The sequence below is a fragment of the Coloeus monedula genome, assembly GCF_965178545.1.
Source record: "Coloeus monedula genome assembly, chromosome: 2".
Classification (NCBI taxonomy): domain Eukaryota; kingdom Metazoa; phylum Chordata; class Aves; order Passeriformes; family Corvidae; genus Coloeus; species Coloeus monedula.
Genome location: NC_138782.1, coordinates 45,192,112 through 45,217,265, shown reverse-complemented (window position 1 = coordinate 45,217,265; position 25,154 = coordinate 45,192,112). Strand labels below are relative to the sequence as shown.

The 25,154-nt window shown below is 39.2% G+C and overlaps 1 protein-coding gene across 1 annotated transcript in view; it reads right to left on the bottom strand.

Annotated features, from left to right (window-relative positions):
- Positions 1 to 9,418: 9,418 nt before the first annotated feature.
- FAM120B (family with sequence similarity 120 member B) overlaps positions 9,419 to 25,154 on the bottom strand; it is a 46,295-nt gene continuing 30,559 nt past the window's right edge. The window contains exons 6-9 of the mRNA XM_082302556.1: positions 18,648 to 18,854; positions 14,701 to 14,809; positions 13,326 to 13,439; positions 9,419 to 10,394 (exon numbers count right to left, since the gene is read on the bottom strand). Of these exons, the coding sequence (XP_082158682.1) occupies positions 10,342 to 10,394; positions 13,326 to 13,439; positions 14,701 to 14,809; positions 18,648 to 18,854 (483 nt within the window). The 3' untranslated portion in view covers positions 9,419 to 10,341. The remainder of the gene's footprint in view (positions 10,395 to 13,325; positions 13,440 to 14,700; positions 14,810 to 18,647; positions 18,855 to 25,154) is intronic.

Below are 25,154 nucleotides of genomic sequence, written 5' to 3'. Positions count from 1 at the left end.
TCCCTCAGTTCTCTGAAACGGTATGGATAAGGAACAGATGGGTAATCTGAGCAAGGCACAGAAAGAGGGGAGATTGCTTCCACCTCTCCTTCACTCTCCAACTTCCTGATCTTCAGAATGAGCAGGACATTCATGTTTACTGAAATAAAAGTTCTCTCTCTCTCCTATGCCCTGCCTTCATTCTGACTCCCTGCAGCCATCATTCCTAATGTAAGGCACCAACTTGTCAAAAGTTAATCTGTATCACTGACGACACTAAACTGGGTGGTGAGATGGACATGTCAGACAGGAGACACATCTTACAGAAAGACCTGGACAGAACGGAAAACTGGGATAGCAAAAAGAGTACAAAGTTTAACAAACACAAGAGCCAAGTCCTGCACCTGGGGCAACACAACCAAAGTGTCCTGTACAGGCCAGGATCTGTGTGGCTGGGGAGCAGCCTTGCTGGAAGGGACCTGGGGCTCCTGGTGACAGCAAGCTGAACAGCAGTCAGTAGAATGCTGCAGCAGCAACAAAGGCAAATTGGATCCTGGGCTGCATCTGCAGGAGCATTGCTAGCAGAGATAGAGACGCAGTTACCCCACCCTATGCAGTACTTGTCAGGCCACACCTAGAGTACTGTGTCCAGTTCTTATCCTCATAGCTCAAGAAAGAGGAAAAAAGAATCTTTCACTGAAAGACTGGAGAGGATCCAAAGGAATTCATGAGGTTCATCAAAAGGCTGGAAACCTGCACTCTCAGAAAAGGCTGAAGGAGTGAAGTCTTTCCTCTCTGGAGAAGAGAAGGCTCAGAGAGAACCTCAACACAGTATTCCAGTACTTAAAGGGCAGCTACAAAGAGGACAGAGGCTCTCTATTCCCAAGGAACGACGTGGAGAAGACAAGGGGCAACGGGTACAAGTTGCATCAGGAAAGGTTTCATTTCAATATAGTAAATAAACTCTTTATTATGAGAGCAATCATTCACAAGAACAACCTCTGAGGGGATGTGGTAGGGTCCTCGTCACTTCTGGTGGTTTTCAAGATGTGATCAGACAGGGTGCTAAATAATCTCCTCTGGGCTCCTTCTCCCATGGAAGGTTGGATCAGGTGATTTTAAAAGGCCACTTCAGACCTGGGCTGTTCCCTGATTCTTTATCTCCCATTGCTTAAAAAAAACCCCCACAAACAAGTTTTACAAAATGCTTTTGGGAAGCGAGATTGGTTTCACCTTCATGTGGAGCAGTCCTTCCCCTAAAGGGAAGGGAAGGTTCTGTGCCCCCTCACCTGCTTCCAGCTACCAGCGTCCATCCCTTCTTTGTGCTGGCCACATCAGACAGATTAACTGATCAAAAACCTGTGCTTGTTGTTAGTCTCTTGGGGAGGTTAGCTCCCAGTCAAGCCGACTCCCTGACTTTGTAAACAAGGCATGAGCAAAGAGAGCCTGTGGACAGTAGTTTTCAATTTGCTGTAAAACAGCCCACTGGAAATTTTCAGGACAGACAAAAGTAATATGGTTTGACTTCATCTTCTGTGGACACAGCCACAAACTCTCCAAGCATTAAGTGACAGATGCTGGTGGGTCTTCTCTTCAATTCTAACCACTGAAGCTGCAAAGCGCGACCACAGGCAGGACCTATAGTGGATGTGCTACACCCACAAGTAAAATCTCATTCAGGCAGAGAAATGAAACCAGGGCATTGTCAATTCACTGGAGGCTCCCTGAACATTTGCCTTGGGGGTTCTGAGAGCAGGGGCCATAAAGTACAGAAGAGTCTTTACTGAGACCATATCCTAGAGCACATCCTGAAAAAGCAAGGCAAATGGTGTGGCTCCTTCTCCTGACGTCCCCACCGATATGAGGGCTCCAGTGACAGGTGAGAGCTGCAAACAGAGAGATCCCAGCAAAACTTGCTCTGAAGAAGCATAAACAGAGCAGTTCTAACAAGGCTCATGCAATGTTAGGAGCATGTTTGTGCAGGGACTGGCAGTGTCTTACAAGCAATTGCAGGTGCCTGATCTTAATGCTAGCAACTGCTTCTTTTTGTCTGTACTGTAGCCAGGACTTGTGAGTGTGAGAGAGATTGAATGCTTTGTAATGAAGGTATATTGTAACATTTCTCTCCAGGTGGCACTTTGTTAACAACAATTAGATCCTGATTGATCTTTGAAGGGCTAATTCTTATGTGGTTTGCAAGGGTCCTACAAGGAGCAAGTGTTGAGTGGGGGCACTTTAAAAGTATTAGTGAGGGGGAAAAAAAAAAGAATAGTGCCATAAGAAATTTGCAATACAATGCCCAAGCCTCCTTTGCACCCCACAGTAATTTGTTCTTATTCCTGTTATTATCCCCTCGGGCACTAATGGTCACTTTATTAATTAGTTGAAAATTGCATTCTAGGTCAAATGGCAGCTTTTTTTCCTCCCATTGTTGCAAATTGCTAGTGGTATGGCCCAGTAAATGGCAGTGTTACTGCAAAATGGGAAAGATCCTTTGCTTTTCAAGATAAAGCCTATGGACCAGCTGCACTTTCCATGACATTTCTAAGCAGAGCATTTCCCCAGGCCTGCTTTTAAGCAGTTAGGAATTAAACAGAACTCACTGTCATTGTTAAGATTTCTAATCATAGGCTGTTACTGTATTTGCTCTCACTCTCCTTGCCCTCCCCCCATTTTACTTCTAGCCAAGCCTGTTTTCTAAGGTGCATCTCTGCAGTGCTTAGCCCCATTTTCCAGCAAAGTAGGCAGTGGGTTTAGGTGCCTTGGTTTCTGGTGCTCTGATGGAAATACTTTAGAGACATCTGATTTTGCAGGAGAGGACAGATGCTTAGCTTATTTCTGAGAAATAAGGCCACGTCTGTGGCCTCTGAAGTTAGAGACTCGAAAATTACAAATCACTCTTGAAAATATTTGCTGGCTACTGAATGTAGAAATAGAGCAAACCACAGTCTCAGAAGACAAAATGGAAATTACAGATTTTGTGAAAGTTTTTTCATAAAGAAAACTCCTACTGAGGACAATGGATGTTTAGCCTTTAAACCAGAGGATCAGCCCACCAGAAGTGAACATCAAAGCAGCCTATTTTCCATTAACTACTTTCTGCAGCCTACTGTGCTGGATGCAATCTGTCATGCCAGTTCGTAGTCCAGCAGTCAGGGAAACTACCAGAAGTCAGAAGGCCTGGGCTAATTTCCCAGCACTGTCAGCCTAACACATCTAAAAGGATGCAGTTAATATGAAGTAAGTTCCACAAGCCGTCTAAAACAGAGCATAGCCTTTAATTTCTCTTTTTTCAAGCAACCCTGGCCTCATATCTGCTTAATTTTCTTCTGTAAAGTTACTTTGATAGGCCCAACTTAAAACCAACAGAATTCAGGAAAATAAAAGACCCTTCCTCTGGCTCTCCAGGGATTTAACTGAAGTCATATAGAGAGCAAGAAAACTTTTTGTATGGGAGAAAAATGCTACAGGGTCTCTTACAGAAAGTTTACACGCTACCCTAACATACCTAAAAGTACAAGTGTTTTGTGATTGAAACTATTTCCCCTCAAAGGATAGATCATATCCAGCACACAGAGAGGCATCTTATCCTCCAGCAGGCTGGACACTCATCCTCTCAAAATCTAAATGCTCAAGCTGGCACCAGCTGCAGCCCCTAGTGAGCATTACACAGAGCAGTTAACCCCCTGAATCACTTAGTCCTGGATCATAAGGACAGAAGAAAAGCTTTATTTCCCTTTTTTCTTTTTGCCCTCTCCTCTCCTCACTCCCTTCCTAATTTCTAATATCAGAAACCACCAGCCTTGCTAAGCTGGACTCTTTCTACAGGCAGATGGGGGTGTTTATGAGGGAGAGGGATGGTGGAGTGATTAAGCAGTAACACATTAGTGTAAACAAATGCACAGTGACAAATTTGGGATTTCGCTCCTACTCCCAACAAGGAAGTGTTAAGACATCCAAACTGGCTCCTGTTAGCACTTAATATTTTTTCTTTGATGCTATTTTTTAACTTGCTTGGAGCAAAAGTTTCTTACAGCTCTATTTGTCACAAAGTATCAATATAGTAACCAGCAATGCAAAGAAGTAAAAGAATTCCCCCATCAAAATAAAAGAAGCCTGAATTTATTTGCAGGTTATTATTTCTTTTCAAAAACTTCAGGAAATCATTCAAAATCTAATCTTTTTTTAAAGAATAAACCACAATCAAGGCCTAGATGTGCACTGGTATCACACAGTTATAAAACGAGCCTAGATATGCAGGTAGTCAATAAAAAACACAAACAAATCTGCATTAAGTGTATTCCAAACCAGTATATGCTCAAGGTTTCTGATTTGTTTTTAAGGCCTAGAAGTTTTGGTCTAGATGCACTGGCCACCTTCTAAATGCTCTGTGCTACTGTACATAGCTGAGTAGCTGCTCTCCCTCTTTTGTTTGGATTTGTTGGAAACTCTCCTATTTGCTCCTTTGTAAAATCCCCCTCTGCATAGGGAAGGTGGAGTAGAAATTAAACCACACCTACAAAATGAAGGCTTTGTTGAAGAGCAAGTATTACAATTTGCTCAAAGATGATGAAGATTTGGGGGCAGCATTATCACCTTATTTAAATGTGGTGATCTTTCATAGATGTACTGTGTAACAAGAGGTCTGGCTTTGTCACCAGCACCCTGCCTCAGACCTCTATAAACTTCACTGGAATTGAAAACCCTCAAGCAGAATACAGATCAGAAGGACTGAAGGACCTGATGGGTAATTAAACTAGGGGACAAAGACGATTATCAAAAGGCAGCACATTATACACTTACATCCCTTTTAGATGAGCTGCATCATGATCACAAGTAAAAATTAAAGTATTATCAGGAAGTAAATACAGAACCTGCTGGTCTTCTGCTATTAACAATCAACCTCTTTCTTAAAAATAAAGCTGAATGTGATGAAGGTAACTCCTTGATGAATGGTTACCTTGACCTAAATTTTCCAAATGCCATAATTCCATGCAAGTTTCTCATCACTTTTCTAAAAACTATGATTGCTATTGAATTTTTAAGCCACCTAAAGCGTATTTAGGAAACACATCTGATATCAGAACAGCTCTTACAGTACAGTTTTGCTCTTTAATATGAGTCTAAAAGCCAGCTGCAGACTTGGCTACCTAATTTTTGAGACAGGTAGCACTATTTTCTATTAAAAAGCCTGCAGTTATCAAGCATTTTCAGAGAGCTTATATTCAGGATTTGTTTCTGTGCCTAGTATTTCTTGTGTCTTCTGGCACAAAAAAGAGAAGCGTAATACATTTGAAATATCAATGTATTCAGATAAAAAAAATCATGCCTAGATTAACTATATTAACAATTAATATATCCCTGTTTATCTATGTGACCACTGCTAATTAAAGGTCATTCGATAAGTGATCTAATGAGTAAACTGGAAAATCAGAACCAACACAAAGACAAAAGCCTTGAAATATTAAATGTTGTATGCACCCATCCCTTGCATTGTCTTGTCCTTGCCTGTGTAACTTTCAGGTTTGTGATTGTATCTGATCACCAAATCAAGTCCTTAATCTCTAAAGGAATGGTAAACAGTAGTCACAAATATCATCACTGATGAGAGTCTTTTGGTGATGCTTATTTCCAAGATACAATTTTGGTATCAAATCTGAACACCCAGTGCAGAATACAACACTGTGTGACTGAAATTCTGCACTCAGAACAGTTCTTTGCCCCAAACAGTTCTTTGCCTATCTCTCTATTTCACAGAATCACACAGAATCACAGAATATGCCCAGCTGGATCATTGAGTCCAACTCCTGGCCCTGCCTAGCCCCATCCCCAAGAGTCACACCATTTGCCTGAGAGCATTGTCCAAACTCTTCTTGAGCGCTGTCAGGCTTGGTGCTGTATGTTTGTATTTGTAGTTTTTAGAGATATGGGAGTCAGTAGTTGCAATTGCTGCAGCTGATGTCCTGCCTGTGCTCCAGTTTCAGGCGTTAGTGAGTTTTAAGCTGTGCACTGCCATAGCTGCTACCCAGGCAATGAGCAGCACCCAGTACAGGATCTGGGTCAATAACTGGTTTTGATTCCTTACCTGAACAAATATTCCAGACTGTAAGGTCGAGGGGTTTTAATACACTAAAGATGTATTTTCCCAGTTGGCACAAGCAAAACCAAACATTAGACCTTATTTTTGTAGTAAGATTAAATAAATTTAGGCTGGCAAGCACTCAGACAGAATACCCTGCCAGCTACCCCTGTCTTTTAGAGACACCTCTTCAACTCATCATGTGTTGTCTCAATGCCATACTTTTAGGTAAAAACTGTAGGCTAAACTTAATGCCTGCTCACCAACCTAGGGCTCCAAAAGCAGTACAAGCCAGAAAGCTCTACGAGTATCAGTGTCAAGAACGTGAGCTCCCGTGCTCAACAAATGAGCTCCCGTGCTCTGAACCAGCTCCACACTTGTGGTGAGCACTGTTGAAGCACATCGTACCCATTAGCCTGGCTATGGGTGAGAAAGGTCTGGGTGTCAGCTGCAAGGTCTAGGAAAGCAAGAAACACAAGGTCCTAATTCTGTAGGGATACACAAAGACACTTGGCTGGTTTGTTGCCATTTTCAGTTTTTCCAGCAGTTTTCAGCCCACAGGCTGTATCTATTGTTTTGACACCATCCAATTACTGTAGTAGTTTCAGCCAAACTTCCTGACCCCCTGTGCTGTCAGGGTCTTAAAGCTGTCATGGAGCAGCAAGGGGGGCCTGCTCCACAGGGGAAGGCAAGCCAGCAGTGAAGGGGCAATGTAGGGCAGTGACCTGAGTGACAGGGGTGCAGTCCCACTGTACCTGAAGAACAGCAGAGCACATCTGACGGCAGTAACCACGTTCACACAACAGTCCTGTCATCACTGGACAAATCCATGGGGATGGGGGATGTCCATGTCAAATGAGCAAGTCAAATCATTAAGGCAAAGGCAGAATTGGACAGGCTGGGCACAGGATTCCTGCAAAGCAGATCAGGCAAGCACCAGGGGCAAGGATCTGGGCTTAAATGCAGCTCTTGAGTCATGGCACTCCCAGGAGACTTCCCACAGCTCTCTCACACAGGTCTTCCTCATGACCAGCTGGATCCAAGGTCACCTAGCTGCAGGTAGTCAAACCCCTTTGAGGACCAGGAGGAGAGCCTGGCAATGCCTTCAGGATGCAGGCATGGAGCTGTTGGTCACCTCTGCACCAGGGATACCAGGAAACACCAGTGCTTGTATACTCCCCATCACTGAGCCCAGTCCTGAGCAACCTCAGCTGTTCTGAATGACCTACACTGAGGAGCTTAACAGGTTATCAGTGTGTGCCCAAAAAAACCCTCATGGCATTCCTACACTCTCAAGCATGATATGCCTGTATGGCATAAACATACCAAGGTTTCTGCTTATTTACTGGGCTGACCATGCTTCTATAGAAGCAAAAGATACTCTAAGAAAGAGGCTCTGCTCCACAGAGGAATATCCCATCAAACTTCCTAGTGAAGGAGCATATACTAGCCTGTCTCCCAGTTTAGCTGCCAAAGGGGAGTCACTGTTTAAATGTGAACATGTAAACCTTTGATCTTCCTCCCCAGCATTTAAATAAAGACCACCTTTGCAAAATTATACCATATGTTGGAGTATCCTTATAATTTTGCTCAGACAGCATGGCACAAAAAGATCTGTAGAGCTTTAGCACTGCTGTTCCCCTCCATCTCAGCACAGCACTTGCTAAGATAGCAGAGCAATTAAAATTGTAGTCTCCTGTTTAATGAAAGAGGCGTAAACTATATGTTTTGATACTTGCAGTGCCACAGCATCCTAAGATTAACTCATTGTTTCAGTGTTTTCTTCAGTCCACATTCAGATTCCCAGTGTGACGGTGTCAGAAATGAGCGAAGTAATTGAAGAGGAAGGATACATAAAGAGGAAAGTTGATAGATGTGTTCCTGTCAGTCACTCTCTCTCCCAATGACCACGTAACAATTTCTGCTGAGTCACTGTTGACTAAGTTACTGATGTTACAGAATGTTCTCTGCATCCCTTTCCAGAAGGGGAACACATAAAGCTAATAAATCAATCCACAATTTCAGTGAACGTTTGATGAAAGGCAGCTACCCAGTGCACAGGCTAGAGAGCACTGAGCAGTACAGCTGAACAATAATGCTTTTCTTCACAAACATATGTTGCTTCACTTCAAATCCACGTCTGCTTTTACTCTGTTCTGGAACAATTCCAAACAACCCTGTAGTCCACATACTAAGGAAACCCTATTAAACTGGAACCTTTATGGTCATGTTCTCCTATATTATTTCCTTCTAGAGTCCATAAACTTTGTGGTACTTTGTGAACAATTCAAAGTTCAGTGAGACAGGAAAGTAGCACCTCTATGTTTCAACTTCATGCTTCTGCTTTCCCTCTACTCTTCCTGGTGGGAAAAAAAAATCTTTTGGCTTGGAAATAATAATAAGAAGCAGCTTCTGCTTATGGTCTAACATTAGGAAGAAAAAGAACCTCACAAAGATGCTATCAATTCTTCAGTAGTCAGGGTAATTATTACCAATAATTCATACCACAGCTAGCACAGCAAAACTCCCACTCTAACTGTATTTAACTTTGTTTATTGAGGACAACAGATATCTTTCCTCATATCAAAGCCTGAAGAGGGAATTACCAACAAATTCTGGCACACAATCACATTCTTTTAAAATACACTATTAGACATCATGAGATCTCTGAAACCAGAGAACTTTCCATAAAATTCAGATCACATTATTTCAAAAGGTTTGGAGGGCAGGGTTGAAAATTATAGTAAAAAAAATGATAGTGCAATTACAGTCAGTGGCAAATTGATTGAAAAAGGAAGCAGGAATACCCCTATCATGACAGTACATTTCCTGAAATGCAAATCAAGACACCATGTTGTGTAAAAATGGTCTCTGTTCAAACTTTTAATAGAACTAGAAATTCTTACTGCTTATTTATTAAGTTGGATTGTTGCTATATACAGAGTATGAAAAAATATATTTATTGGGTTACAAACAGAAGAATACATGGGAGGAAATTGAGTATGGAGTTATGCATGTCTGACAATGCTATTCACTTTGACATAACATGGATTCCAAACAGGAATGAAGTTCCACTGCCAGTTGCCTAAAAGGAGTTACCTGCACAAGGCCTAAGAAACAATAAAAGAATAATCACAAAATCACAGAATGGGTCAGATTGGAAGGGATGACCCCACAGGGGGTCATCTGGTCCAACCTCCCTGTTCAGTCATGGTCATCCCAGAGCACCTGGCACAGGATTGTATCCAGATGGTTCTTGAACATCTCCAGCGAGGGAGACTCCACAACCTCTCCGGACAATCTGTTCCAGTGCTCAGTCACCTGCACACTGAAGCAGTTCTTCCTCATATCCAGATGGAACTTCCCATGTATCAGTTTCTGCCCATTGCTTCTTGTCCTATTGCTTGGCAGCACTGAGAAGAGCCTGGCTCCTCTCTTGACACCCCCTTGATTTTATAACTAAACAAATACATATATTACTGAAACCAAATCACAGAGTGAAACATATCAATTTTTAAGAAATAATTTTGAAGGTAAGTGTTTACATTAGATTTCTGGACAGAAAATAAATATTGAGTTCTCATATGTATTCTTCATTATAGAAGCAGAGCATGATAGATTCTTTCTCTCCTCAGTTGAAAAAGGTATAAAAAGTTGCTTAACTAAAAGTATCAAATGTAAAAGCAATTTCTGTCCTTTGTAAGAAAGTGTTACATTTTACAAGAAGCTCATATTGTTTCACTGGCAGATGATGCTTACATCAGTGATGTCATGCTCCAAACTTTACAGGGTTCCAGGTATAACAATGGTATAACCCTTAAGATATAGATATAATCCACAATCAAGACACAAACCACAATACAGCATAGACATGACACATTATTCATGGTGAGGAAAGTCTTGGAATATAAACAACTGTTACAAAAATATGCAAAAAGTATAGTTTAAGTCTTAAATTTACACTCAGGAATATCTCACAATGTTATAAAAAACAGTTCAGAGTTTCCTTTGTCAAGTGGACAAAACAATGTAGCCATACTGGGATGCTACTGTGCCTCAGGTACCAGTAACTTAAGTTTTAGTGATTCTGGTCTCCTAACAAGCTTAGACCTAACATGATAAGTGATTAACAAGCTGAACATCCTCAGCTTTGTGTGATTTCCTCCACAGTCATACAGTTCAGTTACTCTGCAAAGTTCATAAAAACAGGCTTTCATAAACAAAAACTATCTCAGTGGCAACTATTCCGCCATCTCAGTTTGCCACTTGTAGACATGAATTCTTTACCGAGGAGGAAGGTGATATCTCCTCCAGTATGGATGTCCTGATCCTCTACCTGGAGAGAGTGAGAGAGGAATTAAATACATTCAATGAGCATAGAAGCAGCAAAACAAGGGCTTATTAAGATAGCCTGCAAGAAAAGTTACATTTATATATATCCTAAAAAAAGTGCATGTCCCTGTCCAGTTGGTGTGTAATTATGGCTAGCATTCTGAGATGTTGGAGGATAAAGTCTGTGGTAGCTCTTCTTAAAACTCTTGGGTGACTGTAGCTTTTAAACCTAGTCCAATTAATGGGTTGGGATAGTGATTCTCATCAGTGGCTGGTAGGTCTGACTGTATGAATTCAGGAAAGGAAAATATGCTGTTTAGAACCAGACATAAGCTATATTTACAAATATTGTCATACTGGTTTAAATGTGCCCGTGCACAATACTGCTTTAGTTAGAGAGTCCTATTAGCAAAGCAGTGCTCACTGTGTAAATTAAATCTTTTTCAGCACTGAAGTTCTACCAGGTCCCATCTGCATTACAGTTCTACCAAAATCCTATTAATCAGAAACATGCTTTAACACAACACCAGTGTGGAAGACTTGACTAAGTATCCTGCAAATGAGAGGCTGCTTGTATTATCAGTAGTTATGTGTTTTACAGTGTGCTAAGACTGAATGTACCCTTTTGATGCAAATTCATTCTGTGAAGAAATGGATACTTAACAGTGATCTCCATACTTCTTAATGCTCTGTTTATTTTTAGGTTCTTATAGAATGAGTTAACATTGTGATGGAAAACAATGGTGGTCTTAACTTCTAATTAATGAAGTTTGTCTACCAATAGGGCATATGGGCTGTGGTGTGGTGGTGCAGCCACAAACCCAAAATCCATAAATTATCAAACAAGAAATATTAAGAGAAAATCTACCTTCCTGTGAGGCTTAGATGTCCTGCTTTGAGTAACATGGATGTGCTCTTATCCATTTGTAACACACAGCCAAGAAATTTATGGAGAGAAGTTAAATGAATAAAATCAAACAAAAAAAATCCCCAACCCTCCCAAAACGCAAAAACCCCCACAGCTGAATTCCCTACACTCAAAATAAAGCTAGAAGATGAGCTACTTATTACAGCAGCTGGGTGGTTACTATTGACCATATAATGAAGGATGCCTAAGTCCAGTTCTTGTTCTGCCTGAGGGGATCCAAGCCATCCTCTCAGAGAAATACCAGCGCTTCTCAGCTTGATGCTTTCTTGGTGGAGACACTCTTTCCTCCACTGCTGAAGTTGAGACATTGTCACAGAATTCTTAAACATTAACTGATAAGAGAGAGCAAAGGCTGCCTAATCATTATGTACACTCCTGACACAGAAGATATGGGTCCCATGGTTACTGTTCCATTACTTTTCACTGCATTTAATCCAATGATTTATATACAATATGCAACAGCAGGAGCCATAACAGTGTACCATGGAAAGGTACCTAGAGGATGGGATAGACAGATATCAGTAATATTACTAGGAAGGTTTATCACATAAGATACCATGAACAGAAAATGGCTACTTTTTTGTTCTTTTTTCTCTCTCTTTGGTGAGACACACATATAGCAGAGACGACAGCTACACAGAGAAGCAACCCAAATACCTGTGCTAATATTAGCAAACTTAGGAAAAAAGTTTTGTCAAAATGAGTCACGTTGGCAGATCAGTTTAAAAGGAGCTCTAAAACATTGCAGGGCTCTTTTATAAGGACAGATGTATTTTCACAATAAACCTGTTTTACTTATTTTTTTACACAGGCAATTTAACTGCAGTTATGGGATCATGTTTTAAGAGTGTCCTGAGGGTAAGAAATAGGGCTAGTGTAGAAGAAGCCAAGATATTTAAATAATGCTACTGAAAGACATTTATAACACAGGAGCACAGTTACTGTGGAATGTACTTTGTGGAATACACCTAACCATAAGATCTCTGGAGCTGGTCAGAGATGATCTGGCCCCTGAATACCAGGTTTCTTCAGATGGTCAAGAATTGCTAACAATGACCAGATTTGGTTTTGCTTATGGTCAGCATAAATAGTCTACATTTTAGCTTTATATTTTAGATACAGGATCGAAGAATATTATTTGTGAATCAAATAATATTATCTTACTCTCAAGCTTTCAACAGTGGCAGCTGAAACACATTAAAGACTTCACTACACCTATTTATTATTTATTTTTCCTAAACACATTCATCAATCATCTTTGAAAATCTCACCTGGAAACACGAAAGAAATTCAGGCTCTGCAGTCTTAATAAAATAATTGGTGTTTCTTAGACACTTCTCTTCCTTTTGCTTATTTTCTTTAATCTATGTGTATGTGCTTCAACTCACAGTAACAAGGAAGTAAAACTGATTTAAGTCAGCTCAACAGTGTTATCCACAGTGGCATTTCACTGAAATGTCTGTTCTTTTCAAGAAGTGAGACTGGTGAATGACTTAAGATTAATGCCAAGGCAAGACAGAACTTGCATTTGTATCAGTTAGGCAATGACCTGGAAGCAGAGACCCTGCTCTAGAAAACCACTTAAGAATGTGTTTAACTTTATTCACATGCTTGAGTGTTTTGTTGAAGTATGAACGAAGATCTGCAGCTAAAGACTTCAGACACATTTCTGTGCAGCTGTGCCAATTTGTTTTAGAACTATTACAATTTCAAACACAGTTCAGCTGAGACCAAGCATGAAAATTATAAATACCACATGAAAGTTGTTTTCCCAGAACACTGTGAGTAGAAGATGACTGCAGATTACAACGCTACTCTCCACCTCACCCTGCAGAGTTAGTTTTTGCAAATGGCAGTGCACAACTGTATAACTGATGCAAGTTTTGTTGCTGACTGCTGTAGGCACAGGGTAACTGCACACATAAACATGAACTGCAGATAGATACAGAGCTGTTATATTGTTGATAGGGACAATTCCAAACCCACAAACATGTACCCATTTTTTACCTTGTGACTGTGGATGTCTCTGTGTGAACCCCCTCATCTGGTTATGATATGGAGAAACAAAATGACTTCGGTGTGGTTGTTGGAACCTGGGATTAAAATCTCTTTGTTCTCTTCCTGAAAAACAGTATTCACTAAGCAACTCTGACAGTATGTAAGATTAAATGAAGAAAAAGAGAGACAGTGTATTCTTTTTCAGGAAACAGTATTTCTTAGTTTTGTGCCAAAATACTCATGCACAATTATGATCTTTCCAAACTAAAGTCAGCCTAACAAGCATGGTTCTTGTCCTCATTTCCATCTATGCACATTATGATTACAAGCTGTTAACAAGTGTATTTAGAAACCAGATCAAAATTTTATGACACAGATTTGGAGACTGCAGTCATTAAAACAAACAGAAATCTCTGTCCAAATTGGAATCACAAATCATAATAAAAATGGTTAAATATAGCTCTCAAGGAAAAGCAGATGCTACCAAGGTCTGGTATTATAAATCACCCACAGATATCCTTAATTTTGAGTGTCCAGCATGAGCATGTTGTAGAGCCACGTCAGAAGTATTGCTGCCACATAATGCAAAGTACTGAACTAGCAGAAAATCATTCTGTCTGTTGTAATTTGCTCAAGGAATCCTGAAGGGGTAATTTTTATCCTTGCAGCCATTATAACTGATCAGGTTTTAAGCAAGTAATAAATACAATATGAGCATAAACACTGAGATTCAGTGTAAATTATTTCAAAATCTCAAAAGCCTCAGTATTCAGGCTGGTCTGTGATTGATGTTAAAAACCTTTCAGATGTTTTTTTCCCTGAAAGTCAGGCAGATCAGGTAGGGAAAACAAATGCCTTTAGAGAACTGAGCCATAAAATTGGGGGGAAAAAGCAAGATCTTAAAACAAAAAAGCACAATTCTACAAATTGCCCAAAAGCTCTCTTCTATTTTGAAATATGTCAGTGAGTCCAATAAGAAGTATTTCATCTTCAGTACCTTACTCATACCTTCAACTGTCAGTGTTAAAATAGCTCCCCTGAGGGAATGAAAGAAAAAAGCTCTGAGTCATTTAATTTCTCCTATAAAAGTAACTTTAGTCACTGAATAAATAGTGATGTTTCTGTCAATGAATGATACTTATTGCAGATATCTCACTAATCACGCAGCTAGATGCAAATATTATTCTATGTAAACTCGGGTAATCAAATTCACATAAATTGCTAAAAAGGGAAATATTTCTTAGATCTCTTCATTTGCTTCTTGGAGAAAGAACTTAAAATTTACTTAGCTTGATGGGCTGCCTGTGTAATTGCTGCTGCTGTTGAAGGGTAATTTAGCTCTTTGATACATTAACTTTATTGAGAAAATTCACAGAATGCCAACCTGTGTTAAATCCATTCCCTCTTGGTCTGCTCTGTATCGTTCTGTTCCTTGCCATGCAAACCTTGCAAATGAGAGACTTCAGATTTTGGAAGGGTGTATACAAAGACTCCTGCAAAAAACACAGTTAAAAATCAATGACTCTTCTGCTCTTCTTTCTTCAGGTGTAGCACAAATTAAACACACACACAACAACTACAAGACTTGTGCATGCATCAAGGTGGTTCACACTTGTACAGGAAATGAAGTTTAAACATTTAATATTAAGTGTGGATACTTGGAGGGATGAGTAGGGGTGCAGAAGAAATGTCTTCCCCTTTCTCAGTGAAGTTTTTTTCTTCTCTGCTCACATCTGTAAATCCCTTGCTGTCCTGTTCTATCACCTTGCACCGTAGATATATTTAACTAGACTTCCATCAGCAATACCTCAGGCAGAGATGGTTAAAGCCTCCAGATAAGGACTGATGAACTCATAGAAAACACACCAGTTAAAATCAGTCTCTTAACTTAACCCAACAGTAATACATCTGCTTCAACTCCTGACTGATAAAACATAACTAAATCTAAAAAGAAACAGGGGAATTAAATTCAAGTGTATACCTTGTGGTGTGATTAAAAATTCTACTGTCAAAAGGACAAGCTGAAGCTATTTAAGGATACAATATTGAGAGATATCACACATCCTTAACTTTCTCTGATTTCTGTAAGCTTTGAAAAAGTGAATCTTAGAGTGTATTTCTTTTTTTCCTGATTGGTACCAGGCATGTGGGATTTAGTACACAATGAAGAGAATGAGGAAAAGAGAGATTTTAGAACAATAGCATAATTTGTGATTTTCATAAAATTGAACTGATTTTTACAGGATGACAATTCCTTTTTTAGGAGCAGGAAGGAGAGAAGAAGATGACAGGATAAGCTAAAAAATCTAATAGGTAGCAAGACTGCAGTAACTAGAGAGGTTTCTTAAATTAGAGGTAGAGTCTGACTCCCTGAACCCTGCTGAGAACTTTCCTATTGGATTTTTAAACAAATGTCTTTATAGACATTTAAATAAAATCCACAGATTTTTTTAAAAATTTTGTTTCACCACACCAACTGGGTCCAGCCTGTAAAGAACCCCCTCTAATGGGAAAAACCTTTCATTTTATTCTTGGGGGAATAAATTCAGAATGTATGAAGGTCAGATGAAAAGCAAGATCAGAAAAGAACAAAACATCATTTATGCCGACCCCATGATGTAATTTGGTTTTAATTTTAAAAAATTGATCATGAACACACTCATTAGTGAGAAGCACAGTAAAGAGGCTAATAAAGTGATAATATCATTGCCTCACTTCTTTATGAGACTATTATAGCCAATTTTCTGTGTGGATAAGCAAACTAATATGATTACAGTTTTGAAAAACAGAGAACTAGCATAATATGAGCTTAGCATATTTTTTTTAAAAAAACAAGACGGCTCTATTTTTATTCTTATCAGAAGCTGTCCATTTTTCATCTTTAGCAGCTGTTAGGCTACAAAGAGCTGAGCTACTCAAAAATTTGCCCACAAAAATATCAACTGTATTTAATGTACACATTTTCTTCTTTTGGTATAAAAACCTGTAGGAAGCAAACCCTAAAACTTCTGCTATACATGTAAATATTTAACCAGGACTGTATTTCCACTGCAGTTTTCAGAAACCTATTAACTGTATTTAAGCCTATCATATTCAAAACAACACTGATTCTGAGATTGCCTTGAGTCCCTGAAGTAATGCAACTGTCCAGAAAATAGAGAAGGGACCCTAGGAGTTAGGAGACAAGCACTGAACAACCAAAGGAGTAACTCTTTCTTGTTATTTTTCTTTTCCATAACACAACATCCCATGTAGAATAACTTTTTTCTGAATACAATGCTGTCACTATCACCAGATTAGATTTATGGTGCTCAAGGTTAGATTGTTAACAAACAAGTGCTGAAAGATCTTGGCTTCCAGCAGTACATTAAGCTCTGCCAGGAACTAAGCACCATTTTTATTTATTAAAGTTGAACTTATGATAATAGGAAAAACCAATCACGTATACTTGTTGCATTGCCAGTGTTCCCAGCTAAACTGGCATCTCTTGGCAATTTTCCCCAAAACAGATTCTTGCCTCAAACTGATAAGCTGGAAAGCTATTTTATTAGTCTGGGTACATATCTCTGCCATATATGTACCATAATATTGTACCTAAAAAAGAAAAAGGTATTTAAACTACCCTAAAAGTTCACATAGCTAGAGTATTTTTCCTCATAATAGAACAGTTTATCTGGGGTTTGTTTAAAACAGAGCATCAGGCTTTTAAAAACCTAGATATTTCAGTTGACCAAGCATATTTCTAAGTCTGTTCTAGGAAAGTATGATCTTTTTTCATCTTTGTTATAAAACAGAGTAAAATAGAACTCTAAGATTAACACACAAAGATTTTAAAATGTTAGCTAAAACATAACACATTAAGAAATATCTATATCAATTAATATAACTGTTGTACAGATTTAAATACGTATTGTAAAAGTTATCCACTAACCTGAATTCTACTCAAATGGAAAACAAGTATCAATTTCACACAGATCCGGATACTTTTACATTTTCCCATTTATTTTTTAAGCCCTCTATTGTTTTGCAAAAGTCCTGCATGAAATTCCTGGATGAACCATTAGCCCAATCTAAATCTACTGAAATCAAGAGACCAATTAATAGGAACCACAGGATTTGGAGAGAGGTTATGGTCCTAATCATACAATTGAATACATATGGAAAGGATTATTCTCCTCCTTCATGCTAAAAACATGTTCATTCCACCCACCCACAAGAGTTGCACTCCTCACTCCAGACCAGCATGGTATGTAACTGGACACAAAATCACAAAAGAAAACCAGTTATACAAAAACAACTGGCATTGAATGCATGAGATTAAAACAAATCAAAACTGAAACCTTTTTTCTCTGTAATTACTTTACTTTAACCTCAAGTGATACATTCAGTATCAGGTAAAAACATTTCAAAGGTAAGATTTTCAAAAGTAATTAAATGATACAGGCTTTTCCGTTCCACATTGAAAAGAGACTAATTAATTGAAGGTCTTTAGAGCTACCTTCACAGACGGGTGCAGATCTACCCAAGCACCTCTCCACATATTCTGTGCTGGTGGGGCACGAGGCAAGTCTGGTTTGAGGCTTCACCAGTGCATCAATACAGCCTTGCAGCCAGTCTAGCAGACCCTGCCTCTGAGCCTGGCCATGATGCCACTCCAATGCACTGTGCTCAGCGGGACCCTGGTACCTCCCTGTCCAGACGTGTTTGAAATCATACTGGTCTTTTGGTAACATAGCACAAAAATCTTATAAATCCCCAGATTTGTAAGGTAAAGTGGGACTGAGAACTAAATAAGTACTTGGAACCACGGGAAGGTACTTGGTGAGATTCTAAAATAAATACCAGGATATATACCTTCTGATTTCCAGTTCCTCTTTGAATCTGACAAAACTTCATCTCAAAATTTAGGTTCCTTAATGCTTTTAAAAATATCACTCTTAAACATTTTAAAAATTGGGGTTACCCAGTATGTTTTTTTAAAGGTGCTCTTAATATGTTTCTTAAAATCTTATGGGAAAAGGTCTCATCAGTATCTCAGTACTAGAAAACTATTATGGGCATTTTCATCTTTGAAATTGACAACTATTTTCCTTATATTAGCTTCTGAGTGTGGGAACAAAAATAAAGGTAAAATTACAGCTTCCTTCATAGGATCAGTATTTCTACTTTTTTTTTTTATTATTTTTTGTGGAGAGATTGAAAAAGAAATAAGAAAGAGAAGAAAAATACAAAGAAAGAGGAACAGTGTAAACATGAATATTAAAACAACAAACAAAACGGACAGGTACATTTTTACAAAGAATACAGAACTAGAAGGAAGTGATTACTCACATTGCCTTCCAAAAGCTCTTCCAGAGAGCAACCTTGGTGTGACTGCTGGTATTTTTCTTGAAAAAGTTTTCCATCAAACACTGCCCAAGGCATCAGATCATCCATTTTGAATGGAAAGCCGCAGGCACTGTTGGCCATGAGCAAAGTTGTAAGGCCACGGATCAGGACAGCGCCCAGATGTACAGCCCTGGAGTCTACTTGTGCAAGCTGTAAACACACACACACACAAAGGCAGGTCTTCACAAACCAGGAGTATGAGGAATCTTGCCATCACATATAAACATGCAAACAGCAGAGAAAATGATAAACTCTCCCGATGTTGTGACAATGATGGCCCCCTACACCACAGCAGAATTTGTCTGAGGATTTTGTATCTAGTTTTATTCAATAAAGTGAAAGAAGTGAAGTTTAACAAATACAGCATCTCACTCAAGTTTTTAAGACAAATACATTCAAAATGTAAATGGAAAGACAAAATAAATGGCTATTCTCCATAGTATTTTTCAAGCATTAGCAGTTTGGCAGGAAAAAAATTCTGTTAGTGGAATGCAAAACATGAAGTGGGAGTACAAATTGATGTGTACAGTGATCCACTGACCCTCCAAAGTTTGCTTACCCCAGAAATGTTACAGAGTTTAGAGATCATTTAAATTGCAGTATTTGACAGAACGAAGTTTATTGTATCCAAGCTTTTATTTTAAACACTCTATAATTTCCTTTGACTGTAATCTGAAAGTCAAATTATTTCACTTCAACCTGGATGCCTCCAGAAGAAATACTGGAATCGTGTGACAACATTTAGAAAATGCAAAATGAGAAACTCAACAAGACAATTAAAACTCACAGCCAAAATAAACTACATGGGTGAATTTAACATCCTGTTGTGGCAGAGCAGAGCAAAATACAAAAACCTTGAATCCAGTATAGGGAAAACTGTGATTTTAAGTATTGTTTAAACTGTACAAAGCTCCTCAGTGGGCAATGCCTTTTCCAGTCTGTACCGAAGCAGTCTGTTAGATCAGGAGAGATTCGTAACAGTGTGGCCATCAATACTGTAATCTGTGGTAGCTGTTATACCCTTACAGTATAAATTATACCAGAAATGGAATAGTATCCAAACCAGTCCAGAACAGAAAGGGCAAAAAGTGACTCAAATTGTCTTAGCTCTAGAACCTGGAGAGCTGCGAACTGTTTGTCTGAAATGCAATGGAAAGGGTTGACCATTATTACTACATCTTACATCTTGAAAGATCTCCAAAAGACTTAAAGGTACAGACATACACAATCTGTGCCCTATTTTTTAAAAAATGACAAGTAGTAGCAAAATCCATGAAATGTAGCACTATGAATCAGAATTTTTCCTTCCTAAGGTCCACATAACAAAATCAGGAAACCTTTGCTAGCAATAAAGAGCTACAAAGCTTCTTCCAATAACGAAAATCACAAATCATTTGGAGAATAGAGCCAAACCCTGGTGAAGGAGTTAGGTTTTTTGCACTATTACGCAATGAGCTGAATTCTGCTGCATAATTTGACTAGGTGAAGCTGGCTTCTATGATGGGGTTGCCCCTAACCACAGACAAGGGGCAGCAGGGCTCTGTTAAACTGACTTGAAGATACAAGGTGCATCTCCATGGGCTGTTTTCTGTACAGTGCAAAAGCAAAAGAGGACCTAGCTATGAAGATGCAGGCAGGGAGGTGCCAGGCAGGGAGGTTCAGAGCCCTCTGGGAAGAACTTTTGCTGTCTCTAGCGATTCCTGGAAAGGCATCAAGCTGGCCACCAGGGCACTGACCCAACATGACAGTCAGTAGTTGAAATTCAGCCAGTGCAGACAACTGGAGACAACCACTGACATCCAGACAAATACAGAAAACACAATGTAATTTCACAGAATTGTAGAATGGTTTGGGTTGAAAGGGACCTTAAAGTTCATCCAGTTTCAAGCCTCCTGCCATGGGCAGGGACACCTCCCACTAGAATTTGAGCAGTCATTTAGAAAATGAAAGGTCCATATTTTTCTGATCATGACACTTCATACTTGAGTAAGGAGACTCTCTTCTACCCTCCCTTTAAAAGAAATGTATTCTCAGTAGGGGATCAGGCCACTGAGTTTCAGGAAGTTATTGCCTCCAAATGTCAGCTACCATTTTGCCAGCTGAGACTAGTAACTACAGGCACTCTCATAACTCTCTTGCTCTGGCAAGTAAAGCAGGAGTTTGCAAACTGTTTAACAATGCTGAAGGGTACTTGAAAGAGGAATGCAGTTCAAGAGAACCAGTAGTATTTGTACTAAAGTAAACTGCAAGACTGCACATAGTCACCATGTTACAGCTGAGAGATTCTTACATTGCATTTACTAGATTGTTTCTGCTCACCAGATCAAATCTTAAGACCTGCTAAGGAAGTGTGTCCACATCATTTACAACCTTAGCTGTGCTCTTTTGAATTACGCTTGAGACATATTGATCAAAAAGATAAAATAATGTTGCTGGTGACAGGTTTCACAGGTAAAAGACTTCATTGTCTAGGGATATCAGTACAGAACTTTCCTAAAGCACTGTAGTATTGGGGGGATGGAGGGGGTGTGTGTGTTTGTGTGTGAGGGATATCAGGTAAGGCTTGGTGTTTTAATGGAAATTAGCATGAGCAAGACCAAGGCAAGAGCTAACAACAGTGATTTCTTTATTTTAATAGGACAGGAAATACATTAACTAAAGGGTAGTTTCTATTTTCCATGTCTGGCAATGAAAACCAAAGAAAATGAAAGCACAGTGAGTCTGTAACAATGACACTGTGCACATGGCAAACCACAGAGCTGCCTTGCCATGGGAATGCTCACAACTGCTTGGTGTCTGCAATGTTAAGACGTCATGATGAGAAGTGGAAAATTCCAAAAGAAAAGGAGTCTTGTCTTGCAGGGCATCACACCCTAGAGATTACTTCCTTTCGGAAATTGTCTGTTCTTTTTACTATTTCTATAAACTCAGGACCCCAGTGAACTGTGTGAGATACACCCCTGTGATCTCGCTGCTGCTACTCCTACCACCAGCTGATGACATTTGTGTGAGAGACACAGGGAATGTGTGAGAACTGCTCCTCCTGCACCAGCTGCCTGTGCTGTGCCCCTGCTGCTGCGCCTACCAATGGCAGCTCCCCACCCTCCCAGCACCTCGGGAAAAAGATTACTTTTCCTATTTGCCAGCATCAGCTGAAGACTGAGAACGCAAAAGTTCACAGTCCTCTAGCATCATTGCAGCAGAGGTTACTGATAGCAGAGGCTTGATCTGAACTGGGTAAGCCACTTGAAAAGAGCAAGAGAAGTGCTACAGCATCCACAACACTATGTATTAAGTTTTTTTCTAACAATTTGAGAAATCTTTTTGCTAGAAGAGCTGTCATCATAGAGCTTTATCACTGAGTTCAGGCCCATCTCTGTGGCCATGTGCACGTGCATTGGCAACAGCAAGAGGCTTTGCAGGGTGGAAGGTGTTTGCTCACAGGATCACTTTGCAAATCTAGACCGAGAGAATGCTTATCCTGCTGAACAGTTTTAACTTACAGGAAGAGAAAATACATGGATCTTGTATAATGCAAATTTCCAGTTCAAATTTCATCTAATGAAATAACACTTAGAAAATAATCAGGACGTAAAAATACCTTTATATTTTAAGGAAATGCTATTAGTCCTCTGACTTGTCTTTGTGGATTCACAAGGGATTTTTGATAGAGGTGTAAACCTTACACTATGCATTTTGAAAGCTGCACAAACTATTTCCAGGACCATACTAAAAAAACCCTTTGCCCCTCAATTGATTGGAGTTTAAAGGGATCAAATTCTGTCAAAATGATAAATAAGTTCTATGACAGTTGAAATGTGAGGTCGAGTATCTGAACATGCCAGATGTCAGCAGACACAAAGGAAGGCCAGAACCACACACCAGCAAAGTCATCACACTACCTGAATTTCTAGAAACCAAGAAGAAAAGATATGATGACAATTTTACAGTTCTTTACTTGTGCTACTTTACATGTCCTCTGTATCTCAATGTAGTAAATACGACATTTCACTTAAAAACTGGTTCCTTTAGTAGGATTTTCAACAACATTCTGGGAATACTCTTTTTCAATGTAAAAAGTCTGTATTAATAATTGCTACTTAGGTTAAAGTTTACTTTTTTCCTATTCTGTTGCCTTCTTCCTGTGGTGAAGTTGAATACAGAAGATATGACTGTGACTAACATTTTGAGATATACATTTAAAAGAAGTAACTTTAAAATTACATAAGGCATTTCTCCCACTCCTCCCTTCCCCATCTTCCCCACCCACCTACAAAAGAACACACCTGTTTTTGTGATAAAACGGAAAACATAAAACAAAAGGACAGGTTAGTATTTGATGATTTCTAGTTAAAATTAATCAATTCAATAACAATAGTTACAAATCAATGCAATTTGTCCCATGCAATAAACTGCTGGAATTCAAGTGGTAGTGATCAAAATCTGTGTACTTGTCTAGTTTAACCAGTTCCTTTTAGATCCATTTGAACTCAGCCGGTATATCATCAGTATGCTGCTTCTTACACTAACTCCCCCAGCAGCCACCTGTATCTTAAATGATCAAATATTTAACCACGGGCAATTTATGCTTGAGCAATAAAGGCAGCAGGTAGATCCTATCTCAGGAACTTGTCATTAAAACAGTAAGGCTTAGCTTTGCCTGAGAGCACTAAGGCACACTGTGTCCTAAATATAGAGAGATGAACGCTCGGCTGATGACAATGTAAGTTAAAGCCTCTGCAGTGGAAAGCATCACTAAACAATCTCAACCCAAAGACAGAGACCAGATCATCCTGCCTTCAGCCATTAGTATAAATTCCCAGTGGGAGCTGGCAAAGGATGCTAAAGCCCCTGCACACCAGAGCTCTAGTCTCTGTTCTTGAGAGAAAGATAACTTAAACTGGTGCAATGTTGGTAAATTTAAGGAATGTCACCCTACAGAGGTGGGCTGGTGAAACAGTGCATTTACTAGGCATCAGTCAGCTTTAAGCACTAAGCTGCTGGGACCTGTCAAATTGAGGGGGGAGAGGAGCACCAGTATTTTGAAAACAGACTAAGGTTTATTCTGATAAAAGATTACGGCTTAAATTAAGCTCTTCCTGCTTAAACAAGGTGTGTGCAAAGGAAAATGGGGATTGAAAAGAGATCCTATAAGAGAATTGGCTGCAACAGAAACTAGAAAAACCAGTTTTTAAACACTTCTAAGACTTTGAAGTAAATATTTAGCTGTAAACAACCCAATTGTTTAGTATTTATATGTTCAGGAAAGTTTATTTACTGGGTTTTATCAGGACTTTGATGTAAAATGATACCTCTTTGTGGAACAACACTCTTATTTACATTAAGACAAAACCACCACTGAAGTAAACTTAAAAAAAAAATTAAAAATTGCTTTTAGCATTAAGCACTCTACAAATAATAACACAAAAGTACTACTGCTAACCACTTTGCAACCAGAAAAAAAAAATCTCCTTCAGTTCCAAAAAGATTACATCTCATTTCTTGTTTAATTTTCAGAAACAGTTGCCTTTATCAGAACTCTTAATCATACCCACAACAAACCCCAGCATAAGTGACACTTCTGTGATAATGAATTTCACAGGTAAAAAGTTTAGTCCTCTCAGCTTATTTATTCAGTTCTGCAATGGACAGCACATTAACACCTGCAGAAAGACTGAAATAACATTACTTCTCTTATTTTAGCCACAAGAGTTCAACTCTGATCTAAAGTGCTTATGACAGTCCACAATACCTGTGACATCTCCAGAATGTTCACATCAATTTTGAATTATAGTCATCAGGCTAACCATCTGACTGTAGCCCAGCCAGCAGCCATGTCCCTTCTATAACAGTGAATGGATTCATCTGGATTTTAATTTTTAGTGTCTTATATATTTGCTCATGTTTTTGGTGACATACTTATCCTTGAACTTCCTCACCTTTCCATCACATAGATAATATTTAATTTAGTTGGTAGGAAAATATGTTTTATTAGTTTGGGACTCTGAAAATTGTTGTAGCCTGATTTTTTTTTCCTTTTTTAAAAATCACACAATGGTTAAATGTTGTGGAATTATGAGAAGGCAAAGTATTAGTAACTCCACCTGCCCTGCAACTAATAAAGTTTGTCCCCCTGATGGGTGACAAACTGCCAGCAGACTCCTGGTACATCTGCACCACGAACTGATGAGCTCCTGAATGTGCTGCGTCACTGGCATCTGAAGTGGTTCAGTAATTTTTAGAATTTTCTTCCCTGTGCCTCTTGGGATGTCTCCCTCTCACATGGATGCCCTAATAAAGTGATGCCATGCTAAAGTTTCCTCCTGTTGGGCAACTTAGAGTGCCTTCTCCATCTTCCCTGCTGCCTATTTAAAACAACCAGCAGTAAGTATTGCGCTCCCAGACTCCTACATCTCTGTCAAATGCAGCTGAAATTGGCCAACACATTCA